At 42.8% G+C, this 13,064-nt stretch overlaps 1 protein-coding gene across 1 annotated transcript in view; it reads right to left on the reverse strand.

Annotated features, from left to right (window-relative positions):
* Positions 1 to 527: 527 nt before the first annotated feature.
* mindy3 (MINDY lysine 48 deubiquitinase 3) overlaps positions 528 to 13,064 on the reverse strand; it is a 45,753-nt gene continuing 33,216 nt past the window's right edge. Inside the window, exons 13-15 of the mRNA XM_038977106.1 lie at positions 2,515 to 2,602; positions 1,645 to 1,716; positions 528 to 1,537 (exon numbers count right to left, since the gene is read on the reverse strand). Of these exons, the coding sequence (XP_038833034.1) occupies positions 1,388 to 1,537; positions 1,645 to 1,716; positions 2,515 to 2,602 (310 nt within the window). The 3' untranslated portion in view covers positions 528 to 1,387. The remainder of the gene's footprint in view (positions 1,538 to 1,644; positions 1,717 to 2,514; positions 2,603 to 13,064) is intronic.

Here is a 13,064-nt window from a genome sequence, read left to right on the forward strand (position 1 = left end):
TCAGATATTCAACAGGATATCAGTTCTTAGAAACTTTACCTGGCGAGGATACACATGCGCGTGCGTGTACACACACACACAGAGGACTAGAACAAGAGTAGTGCTCCTCTCTCTGGTGTGCCACATGCCTGTGTTATGATGGTCATTCACCAGGTAAAAGCATTCTAATTTGTATGAGTTTCAGTGTGCGCTCAATAGTTCAACCATCCGTTATTGTTCTCTCTATCTCCCAGTCTCATCCAATAAACACAGATATCCCCTTTCCAATAACACACATACACCACATAGACTGACACACATGAAAGCACATACATACAGGCCATGTTCGAGAGCATTCTGTTGAAGTCAATGATGAATTGTGGGTAAATTGTGACTGACTGATCTACAAACAATAATGAGTAGTTACTTATGATGCAAGTAGACGGATGGTTAGGTGAGACTGTGATGCAAGGTGATGTGTAGATTAGTCAGTCGGCAGTCGCCTGCAACATTGAACAAGCCCACACACAATTGAAGAAAAACAGGGTTTATTAGCTAGTGGGGGGGGGGGGGGGGGGGGCAATAAATACATGAATACCATATCACTTCCTGTGTTGGTATGAAGAGAGAAGTCACTCCAAGTGTAAAACCAGCCAAAGGTTTTACTCCCAGGTCAAACCACTAAACAGGAGGAATTTCCTCAAATCGCTGCTGTGATTGGTCCCTTTATGCTGTAAACACCAGGGTGTGTGTATGTGTGTGCGTCACCCTTTTACTCTAATCTCCTGTGAAAACCCTTGAGGCTAGTTTCCCAGCCCCAGATTTAGGCTGCTCCTGGACTATTTCAATGGAGATAATGCAGTAAACCTAATCTGGGTCAGGGATACCCTGCCTCAGTACTAAGAGGTCAAACTAACTCAGCTGTAGTTAGAATAGGAGAGCGCGTGTGTGTGTGTGCGCGCGTCTTGCAAAAAGCTTTGGTTGTTTCTCTTTAACAGTCAGACAGCTGGGTGTTACAGAAGCATAGATCCAGTCAGTCAGTTACAGGTTTACATTCCAACGAGGTCAGCTATCTCCTTTATATGTAGTTCTTATTAGGTGAATATATCCCAGAGTATAAAACAGAGTCATCTATAGAGTGACAAGTCATTCAGCTTTTTACAACAAACCAAAAACATCCTGTGACTTCATTTACAGTCATGTAAAACACAACAGCATTAACAGTAAACAAGTGTGTCTATGTCAGGTGTGTGTAGTGGCGTATATGTTCTGTGTGTGTTTTTCTCCTGCCCAGGACAGTGAGCAAATTCCTTTGTGTGTGCAGCAGTGTACATGTACTGTGTGTCTCAGTCTTTGTGGCATTCTTTCCTGTGGAGATCAGTCAGTCCTCTACCACCCTAGCAGTGAGTTAGTTAAGTGAAGGGGAGCGTTCAGTATTCCACAGCAGTTCTATGTAGGGCCACTTGGTCTGGAGGCAGCGCTTCACTGGAGTGTCATCTGTCCTCACCATGGGGTCCTCAAAGCCCAGGACCAGGGCTGTACCCTGCACATACTCCACCTGACAAAGAGAAACACACACACACACAGTCAGTCAGTATGCACACACATTACATTCATAGTGGTGTGACAGTGTCAGGTTGTTTTAGAGGTGTGTGTATATCTTACCCTCTCATTGTGGTTGGACTGTTTCAGGCCATTGTAGTGGTAGACAGAGAAGGAGTCTGGGATTCCAGTATCCTGTAAACACAATATATAAACCAGTTAACAATCATGGGGTCATCTCTGGGGTGTGTGTGTCGATAACGCTGCTCTGGAAGATGTGGGTATATCGGAACCCGCAGTTTGACTAGAGAACAGTCTAACCCACAGACAATTCAGCATACTTTAGCCTGAAACCCATAACCCACATATGTGTGTGTGTGCGAATGCGTGCGTGTGTGTACGCATGTGAAACCCTAACCCCAATCCCACAGAACAGCCTATATTAGAAACCAGTCAATAACGACACAGGCCCAAACACTTTTTTGGGACGTTCCAGAATGCTAATAGACTGTGTGAGTGTGTTTATGTGAAACCATAACCTCAGTCTGTGTGTGTGAGCGTGTGCGTCTCCAGTTGGCTAATGGCAGTATAATTTCTTTGTGGCCGAGGGCCATTCCTCTGGTGAGTCCCCGAAGCCCTGATCACTTTAACACACTTCCCGCTCCTCTCTCTTTGTCCCCACCTCCCTTTCCCCACCTCTTTCTCTTTGCCTCTCGCTCTCCCACTCTTCAGAAATGGTTCCCTGCCACTGAGACCCTGTCTGAGCAGGGGTTAGTGTAAACATATATTTAAACATTTCGGTCACCATTGTATTGCTGTAAAAGATTTGATTCAACAAATTCATATCCATCGTCAGCCACAAACCACTAACAAAACGGAAGCGCTCATGTACGTACATGCATACACCAAAGATATTTCTTGTTTATCGGTCTTCGCAGTTTGTTTTATGGATATTGCTGCAGCTTTGAAGTATCTCAGCTCCTCTTCAGTTACCTGATCAGGGAAGAACTCCAGGAGGAACGGAGCCAGCAGCACGATCCCCAAGCCCTCTGGATCCAACTTACTCTTCATCAGACTCACACTGGAGAGGGAGCGAGGGAGAGAAAGAGAGGAAAGAGTTACATTTGTCAGACATTTCAACATGATCTTATAGTCTAAGCACAGCAATGAGACATACCTCCAATTCTTCAGAAAACCAAAAAAAAATTGGCCCTGTTTTAAAGCAATGATAAAACTTGTGTCAGATGGAGGGAGGGAAGGGGGAATTGAGAAGGGACATTGGGAGAGAGATAGAGGAAGGGAAAGGGTGGATGTGAGGAGGGAAGGGGTGAGAGAGGGCGATGGGGTGTAGGTGAGGACAAGGGGTGCAAGTGAGGAGAGGCCGAAGGGGTGGAGAAGGGAGGGGTAGAGGTGAGGAGGAAGGGTGGAGCTGAGGAAGGAGGGGGTGCTGGTAGTGAGAAGCGCTGTCTGAGGTATAAATGTGTCATGTTCTGTGTAAAATATTTGGTGTAAGAAAGCGAACACTGGAGAAATGTACGGTAACCTCGTCTGATGAGGAGTTCTGGTGTGTGTGTGTGTGTGTGTGTGTGTGTGTGTGTGTGTGTATATATATATGTGTGCAGAAAGTGCAGTGAAACTAAATATACCACTAGACATTCCTGTGTGTTGGAGCAGTAATATTATTCTTTTTCCACAGTGATAACAGAGAAACATTTCCCTATTAAGGCAGAAATAAGAGTGTTACATGCCCAGACACAGAGGCTGATAACCCAGTTAAGACAGTGTGTGTGGGTTTGTGTGTCATCTGATGTTGCAGTCAGAAATAATCCTCTGCATTGTCATTAACAGCAGACTCCTACATTTCCTCAGTGAAAACAACGTCCTGAGCAAATATCTAAATTGGCTTTTTACGAAGTTACCATACGACAGACCAGATATTCACCCTACACATCCTAATTGACAAACAAACAAAACAAAAGCAAAGTATTACCATGCTTTGTTGATTTCAAAAAAGCTTTCGACTCAATTTGTCATGAGGGTCTGCTATATAAATTCATAGAAAGCAGTGTTGGGGTAAAAAACAACATACAACATAAAATCCATGTACAGTCGTGGCCAAAAGTTTTGAGAATGACCAATATTAAATTTCCACAGTTTGCTGCTTCAGTGTCTTTAGATATTTTTGTCAGATGTTACTATGGAATACTGAAGTATAATTACAAGCATTTCATAAGTGTCAAAGGCTTTTATTGACAATTACATGAAGTTGATACAAAGAGTCAATATTTGCAATGTTTTTAACTTCTGGGCCACATACTGACTGATGGCAGCCCATTCTTGCATAATCAATGCTTGGAGTTTGTCAGAATTTGTGGGTTCTTGTTTGTCCACCCGCCTCTTGAGGATTGACCACAAGTTCTCAATGGGATTAAGGTCTGGGGAGTTTCCTGGCCATGGACCCAAAATATCGATGTTTTGTTCCCCGAACCACTTTGTTATCATTTTTGCCTTATAGCAAGGAGCCCCGTCATGCTGGAAAAGGCATTGTTCGTCACCAAACTGTTCCTGGATGGTTGGGAGAAGTTGCTCTCGGAGGATGTGTTGGTACCACTCTTTATTAATGGCTGTGTTCTTAGGCAAAATTATGAGCGAGCCCACTGCCTTGGCTGAGAAGCAACCCCACACATGAATGGTCTCAGGATGCTTTACTGTTGGAATGACACAGGACTGATGGTAGTGCTCACCTTGTCTTCTCCGGACAAGCTTTTTTCCGGATGCCCCAAACAATCGGAAAGGGGATTCATCAGAGAAAATTACTTTACCCCAGTCCTCAGCAGTCTAATACCTGTACCTTTTGCAGAATATCAGTCTGTCCCTGATGTTTTTCCTGGAGAGAAGTGGCTTCTTTGCTGCCCTTCTTGACACCAGTCCATCTTCCAAAAGTCTTCGCCTCACTGTGCGTGCAGATGCACTCACACCTGCCTGTTGCCATTCCTGAGCAAGCTCTGTACTGGTGGTGCCCCGATCCCGCAGCTGAATCAACTTTAGGAGACGGTCCTGGCACTTGCTGGACTTTCTTGGGCGCCCTGAAGCCTTCTTCACAACAATTGAACCGCTCTCCTTGAAGTTCTTGATGATCCAATAAATGGTTGCTTTAGGTGTAATCTTACTGGCAGCAATATCATTGCCTGTGAAGCCCTTTTTGTGCAAAGCAATGATGACGGCACGTGTTTCCTTGCAGGTAACCATGGTTGACAGAGGAAGCACAATGATTCCAAGCACCACCCTCCTTTTGAAGCTTCCAGTCTGTTATTTGAACTCAATCAGCATGACAGAGTGATCTCCAGCCTTGTCCTCGTCAACACTCACACCTGTGTTAACGAGAGAATCACTGACATGTCAGCTAGTCCTTTTGTGGCAGGGCTGAAATGCAGTGGAAATGTATTTTTGGGATTCAGTATATTTGCATGGCAAAGAGGAACTTTGCAATTAATTGCAATTCATCTGATCACTCTTCATAACATTCTGGAGTATATGCAAATTGCCATCATACAAACTGAGGCAGCAGACTGTGAAAATTCATATTTGTGTCATTCAACTTTTGGCCACGACTGTACATAAACAAGTGTGCAGTTAAAATTGGCAAACCACAGATTTCTTTCCTCAGGGCTGTGGGGTGCGACAGGGATGCAGCTTGAGCCCCACCCTCCAACATACACTGAGTGTACAAACCATTATGCTCTTTCCAGGTCAGACTGACCAGGTGAACCCAGGTGAAAGCTATGATCCCTTATTAAATCCACTTCAATTAGTATAGATGAACGTCAGGAGAAAGGTTAAAAAATAACTTAAGCCTCTAGACAATTCAGACATTGAATGACACACATACACAATCCGAGGGTTAATGGACAAGACAACATATTTATGTTCCTTTGAATGAGGTATGGCAATAGGTGCCAGGAGCACTGGTTTGCGTCAAGCACTGCTGGATTTTTCATTTTCAACAGTTTCCTGTGTGTATCAAGAATGGTCCACCACCCAAAGGACATCCAGCCAACTTGACAACTGTGAGATGCATTGGTGTCAACATGGGCCTGTGGAACGCTTTCGACACCTTGTAGAGTCCAGTGCGGATAGAGCAGGCAAGCTAGTTGTTTACATGCGTGATGGACTGAAAAGTGTAGCCTACGGCGCAAGATGCGACTGAAATTCTGCGGGTGGGGAGAGAGAGAGGGTTGCAAACTAGTTACTTTTCAGCGAAATTTGACGTTTTGAATCTAAAATAGGTGACCTACGTGATTCGTGTAGATCCAATGGGGGGGGGGGGGGGGGGGTGTTTAGATCACTACTGGCTGTAAGCAAACGAGTGATGCGCATTTGGAGCAATACTGGCTGCTATATCCAAGGCTCAGCCCATCGTTCACATAACAGAATGCTATGGGGGGGTGATAAGGGACATATATAAGCATAGGCAACCGTACCACCTGACATGACACCAAACTAACGTTTGCGTGAATCCTGCGTTAAGTGTTAATGAAAGTCATAATGTGCATAGTTTATATTAATTAAATCTCAACCATAAATGTTAGAAACGTACCATTTTTCCTGTGCAAGCAGACATTCCCGACGTAGCCACCTTGAACTATAGTGCAGACTACGGCTTGTGTATTTCCTGTTATCACTAATGGCCTAGAAAAAACGCCCAATCTATAGATTATCTTTCTTTCCCTCAACAGCACATGGCATGTAATCTTATCTCGCTGTATACAGATCTAAATGTTGTTAGCCAAATCACAGACTGTGTTGTTACCAGTTCCACATCAAACAACCAATAAGAGTGGTGTCCACGGCTTTAAGAGGAGTTCAAAAAGGTGCTATTCGGGATCCTTGGGATGTCCACACCTATCAAGTATAAATGTAAATTGGTTAAGTTTAGTGTTAGTTTAGGTTAAGGATGTCCCAAGGAATCCGGATTGCAGTGACCGTTCATAGAGTGAGAGATTGGCACGCTATTTGAGAGCTAGGCGGCAACACAGACATAATTATTATTATTATTATTTTTTTATACAAGTGGCAGAAGTCATTTTCAAGTGTCTGTCCAGATAGTTTCCTTATTAGAGACGATTCAAATAATTACCTAGATGTCCTTGATCCAACTGAGGAGTAAGTAGGCTATATTTAAGTTGTGATATTGTTAGGAAATATTTAGGTCTACTGTGTTAAGGCAAATGTGGTTTATTTGATTTTTTGATTTTTTTTGATAACGTATTGTCGAAAGCACGTAGGCAATATTATTTACTGTAACGGTAGCGGAGTAGGCTAGTGTACAATAACGTAATTTGATGTGCTAGTATTATTTATTTAATGGATTAATTCAAATGTAAATGAAATAATTACTTTTCACTGAAGGGAAACTAGGTACAACATGCAACTTCGATGGAAGACCTAAAATCATGCCTGACAAAATCACAACGGTATCCTAATATAGTGTGGATACAGTAGTAGCCTATCCTACAACAATGTAACTGTATGTGCTAGTATTATTTATCTAATTGATCAATTAAATTGTAAATTTGGACAGGTACGCTATTTCATTCAATGATTACATTATTGTACAAGGTAGATACAGGAGTAGTCTATAGCCTACAATAATAATGTAATTTAATGTGCTGTAGTATCATTTATTTAATTGATCAATACAAATTGTAAAATGGGGATGGGTAGGCTACTTCATTCAGTGAATACTGAATATATTGCCATCTCCGGGAGTATGTTAATGACGGCGTTTCAGCTGTTGAACTATTGCAATGTCGAACTAATTTCTATATCTTTCATTTAGTCAAGATGTAATGAGCCAGAGCAACCAATCAGCATCACTGCAGCTGTTCTACCCACCACCTGCACTGATCTCCCTCCACAAGCAACCACATCCTCTTCTCCTGTTCAACTAATTTGCCACCACACTAAAAATGACTGTACATATACCCCTGTGCCCATCTCAGTGTAACATTATCCATCCAAGGCCTTAGCTGGGTGCATAAAATGTGAGAAGGCAAAGCAACGCACAATTGTCCCAGCGTCGTCCGGGTTAGGGTTGGGCCGGGGTAGGTCGTCATTGTAAATTATTATTTGTTCTCAAATGACTTGCCCTGTTAAATAAAAGCTTCAATAAAAAAAATGCAAATAAAAGATGTCTAACTTGCACCGTTATGCAATTATTAGGAGACTAGATACGCTGCTACTGCTACTACATTGACCCCCCCCCATTTGTTTTGTACACTGCTGCTACTCACTGTTTATCTATGCATAGTCACTTCACCACTACCTACATGTACAAATGACCTCAACTAGCCTGTACCCCCGCACACTGTACCCCCTGTATACAACCTCGTTATTGTGTTACTTTTTATAATTTGGTAAATATTTTCTTAAACTCTTCTTGAACTGCACTGTTGGTTAAGGTCTTGTAAGTAAGCATTTCACGGTAAGGTCTACACTTGTTGTATTCGCCACACGTGACCAAGTTTGATTTGAAATAGCTAATCCTGGCTACCAATGTTCTAGTATGAATTTATTGAGGCAAGCAGTTCAGAGCTGTCAAGGTGGTACTCAAGCATATGCCATGTATATGTGACACACATATGTATGGTCATATTTCTTATGTTTTATTTTGTTTATTTTGCCTCCCAGATATTCACATTTCATGTATGTATATACAGTTGAAATAGGAAGTTTACATACACCTTAGCCAAAAACATTTAAAGTCAGTTTTTCACAATTCCTAACATTTAATCCAAGTAAAAATTCCCTGTCTTAGGTCAGTTAGGATCACCACTTTATTTTAAGAATGTGAAATGTCAGAATAATAGTAGAGATTTATTTCAGCTTTTATTTCTTTCATCACATTCCCAGTGGGTCAGAAGTTTAGATACACTCAATTAGTATTTGGTAGCATTGCCTTTAAATTATTTAACTTGGGTCAAACGTATTGGGTAGCCTTCCACAAGCTTCCCACAATAAGTTGGGTGAATTTTGGCCCATTCCTCATGACAGAGCTGGTGTAACTGAGTCAGGTTTGTAGGTCTCTTTCCTCACAAAAGCTTTTTCAGTTCTGCCCACAAATATTCTATAGGACTGAGGTCAGGGCTTTGTGATGGCCACTCCAATACCTTGACATTGTTGTCCTTAAGCCATTTTGCCACAACTTTGGAAGTATGCTTGCGGTCATTGTCCATTTGGAAGACCCATTTGCAACCAAGCTTTAACTTCCTGACTGATGTCTTGAGATGTTGCTTCAATATATCCACATAATTTCCTTTCCTCATGATGCCATCTATTTTGTGAAGCACACCAGTCCCTCCTGCAGCAAAGCACCCCCACATCATGATGCTGCCATCCCCGTCTTCACGGTTGGGATGGTGTTCTTTGGCTTGCAAGCCTCCCCCTTTTTCCTCCAAACATAACGATGGTCATTATGACCAAACAGTTCTATTTTTGTTTTATCAGACCAGAGGACATTTCTCCAAAAAGTACGATCTTTGTCCCCATGTGTAGTTGCAAACCGTAGTCTGGCTTTTTTGGAGTCTGGCTTTTTTTTGTTTTGGAGCAGTGGCTTCTTCCTTGCTGAGCGGCCTTTCAGGTTATGTCAATATAGGACTCGTTTTACTGTGGATATAGATACTTTTGAACCTGTTTCCTCCAGCATCTTCACAAGGTCCTTTGCTGTTGTTCTGGGATTGATTTGCACTTTTTGCACCAAAGTACGTTCATCTCTAGGAGACAGGATATTGACCTCATCCCGTCAGTAGAGGATGCCTGGTTATTCTTTAAAAGTGCTTTCCTCACCATCTTAAATAAGCATGCCCCATTTAAAAATGTTTGAACCAGGAAGATATAGCCCTTGGTTCTCTCCAGACCTAACTGCCCCTGACCAGCACAAAAACATCCTGTGGCGTACTGCATTAGCATCGAATAGCCCCCCCGATATGCAACCTTTCAGGGAAGTTAGGAACCAATATACACAGGAAAGCAAAGGCTAGCTTTTTCAAACGGCCTAACAGAAATTTGCATCCTGTAGCACAAACTCCAAAAAGTTCTGGGACACTGAAGTCCATGGAGAATAAGAGCACCTCCTCCCAGCTGCCCACTGCACTGAGGCTAGTAAACACTGTCACCACCAATAAATCCACTATAATTGAGAATTTCAATAAGCATTTTTCTACAGCTGGCCATGCTTTCCACCTGGCTACCCCGGTCAACAGCCCTGCACCCCCCACAGCAACGTGCCCAAGCCTCCCCCATTTCTCCTGCACCCAAATCCAGATAGCTGATATTCTGGACCCCTACAGCTGATAATCTGGACCCCTACATATCAGCCGGGCTAGACAATCTGGACCCTCGCTTTCTAAAATTATCTGCCAAAATTGTTGCAACCCCTATTACTAGCCTGTTCAACCTCTTTCGAATCATTTGAGATCCCCAAAGATTGGAAAGCTGCCGTGGTCATCCCCCTCTTCAAAGGGGGAGACACTCTAGACCCTAACTGCTACAGACCTATATCTATCCTACCCTTTCTAAGGTCTTCAAAAGCCAAGTTAAACAGATCACCGACCATTTCGAATCCCACCGTACCTTCTCCGCTATGTAATCTGGTTTCCGAGCTGGTCATGGGTGCACCTCAGCCACACTCAAGGTCCTAAACTATATCATAACCGCCATCGATAAGAAACAATACTGTGCAGCTGTATTCGTCGACCTGGCCAATGCTTTCGACTCTGTCAATCGCCACATTCTTATCGTCAGACTCAACAGCCCTGGTTTCTCAAATGACTGCCTTGCCTGGTTCACCAACTATTTCTCAGATAGAGTTCAGTGTGTCAAATCGGAGGGCGTGTTGTCCGGACCTCTGGCAGTCTCTATGGGGGTGTCACATGGGTCAATTCTCGGGCCGACTCTCTTCTCTGTAAACATCAATTATGTCACTCTTGCTGCTTGTGATTCTCTGATCCACCTCTACACAGACGAGACCATTCTGTATACCTCTGGCCCTTCTTTGGACACTTAACCTACCTCCAGACGAGCTTCAATGCCATACAACTCTCCTTCCGTGGCCTCCAACTGCTCTTAAATGCAAGTAAAACTAAATGCATGCTCTTCAACCGATCGCTGCCAGCACCTGCCCGCCCGTCCAGCATCACTACTCTGGACGGTTCTGACTTAGAATATGTGGACAACTACAAATACCTAGATGTCTGGTTAGACTGTAAACTCTCCTTCCAGACTCACATTATGCATCTCCAATCCAAAATTAAATCTAGAATCGGCTTCCTATCTCGCAACAAAGCATTCTTCACTCATGCTGCCAAACATACCCTCGTAGAACTGACTATCCTACCGATCCTTGACTTTGGCGATGTCATTTACAAAATAGCCTCCAGCACTCTACTCAGCAAATTGGATGTAGTCTATCACAGTGCCATCTGTTTTGTCACCAAAGCCCCATATACTACCCACCACTGCGACCTGTATGTTCTCGTTGGCTGGCCCTCGCGTCATATTCGTCGCCAAACCCACTGCTCTAGGTCATCTATAAGTCTTTGCTAGGTAAAGCCACGCCTTATCTCAGCTCACTGGTCACCATAGCAGCATGCGGGCCAGCAGGTATATTTCACTGGTCACCCCCAAAGCCAGTTCCTCCTTTAGCTGCCTTTCCTTCCAGTTCTCTGCTGCCAATAAACTGGAACGAACTGCAAAAATCACTGAAGCTGGAGACTCATATCTCCCTCACTAACTTTAAGCACCAGCTGTCAGAGCAGCTCACAGATCACTGCACACAGCCCATCTGTAAATAGCCCATCCAAGTACCTCATCCCTATACGGTTATTCATTTTATTTATTTTGCACCCCAGTATCTCTACTCGCACATTCATCTTCTGCACATCTATCACTCATTTTTAATTGCTATATTGTAATTATTTTGCATCTATGGCCTATTTATTGCCTTACCTCCCTTATCCTACCTCATTTGCACACACTGTATATAGACCTTTTCTATTGTATTATTGACTGTATGTTTGTTTATTCCATGTGTAACTCTGTGTTGTTGTATGTGCCGCACTGCTTTTCTTTATCTTGGCCAGGTCGCAGTTGTAAATGAGAACTTGTTCTCAACTAGCCTACCTGGTTAAATAAAGGTAAAATAAAAGTAACAATGTGGGGGGGGCATTGAAATGATATGTTTACTCTGATGCCTGTTTATTCATAAAAAGCAGAAGATGGTAAATAACATTAATCGCAATGGTTAGCCTATGCAAATTAATAGGAATACATTTAGCCTAATTGGTAATAAATATGACGTGGGGGAAAGTCGGGATCCTAGTCAGGCTTTTGTTTGTCAATTCCAGATTAAATATAGGTCTTCACGTGTATCAAATATGTAAGCAATTGTGTGCTAAATCAATGAGAAACAGCTTAAATGTTCAGGCTTCATCATGATCTGTGATCAAAACAGGCTGGGATTCTCCTGAATAATGTTTATATCTATTAAGGTGTTTGGTCGATGCATAGACCCATACCGATTCTAACTTTTTGGTATTTTGCACAGCTCTACATTATGAAGCATTTAATAAACCAACCACATTTTCCTGTGATGTTTAGGCTGCGCAAGACCTTCGATAGGCTAGTAGACTGCGGACATAATTGTGGAGTTTATCATTGTTACAGCCTAGATCACTTTATAAAATCTGGACCGTTGCTTTTCCTATGGCTAAGCAAACAAGTGGTAACATGTGCTTTTTGCACGTCTCTATAACAAGGCCTATATCCTCACATATCCCATCAATTCAAACACTGCTTTTAACCATAAGACATCCCCACAGAAATGTATAGATGAAGGATTGCATGGTGACAGTGATTGTGTCTGTACCTTAAACTGGGAAGTGGGGGGAAAATGAGGTCAAATTATGACATCATTGATTTTCAGGTCAGAGAAAGACGCCAGAGATTCCGAGTTGGATGACTGTTAAAAACAAAACAAAAATCCCATTCTGAGCTCGCCCCCCCCCCCCAGCAGCGCGTCCCCTGAACGATAACGAAGAGGTAACATTAGGTGAGAAGCCTGACCACGGAGATGGGTGTGAGAAGGTGATGAAGCGTACTTCATGAGCTGTAACCGAAAAACTACTGGCATTTGGAAAGTTTGTGGTGAGGGAGAAAGTGTGGTGGATCAAGTATTAGCATTGTTAAGTATCTTGCTAGCTGGATTGAATTCTCCGTAGCTAGCCAGGGAAATGTTGAGCAACATTAGCCAAATCTGATAAAATTATTGCGTTTATGGTGTGAAAATTAGCCTGCTAATAAAGTCAGACAGCTAACAATAGCTAGCTAATGTTACAACATCAGATGAGCCAACATTAGTAACCTAACCAATTCGCTATGGTATTAACTGGTATACGACTTCTTGCCGTTCAAGTTCAACTTTTTTTTTCACCTTTATTTAACCAGGCAAGTCAGTTAAGGACAAATTCTTATTTTCAATGAGGGCC

Source organism: Salvelinus namaycush, chromosome 37 (genome assembly GCF_016432855.1).
Source record: "Salvelinus namaycush isolate Seneca chromosome 37, SaNama_1.0, whole genome shotgun sequence".
NCBI lineage: Eukaryota > Metazoa > Chordata > Actinopteri > Salmoniformes > Salmonidae > Salvelinus > Salvelinus namaycush.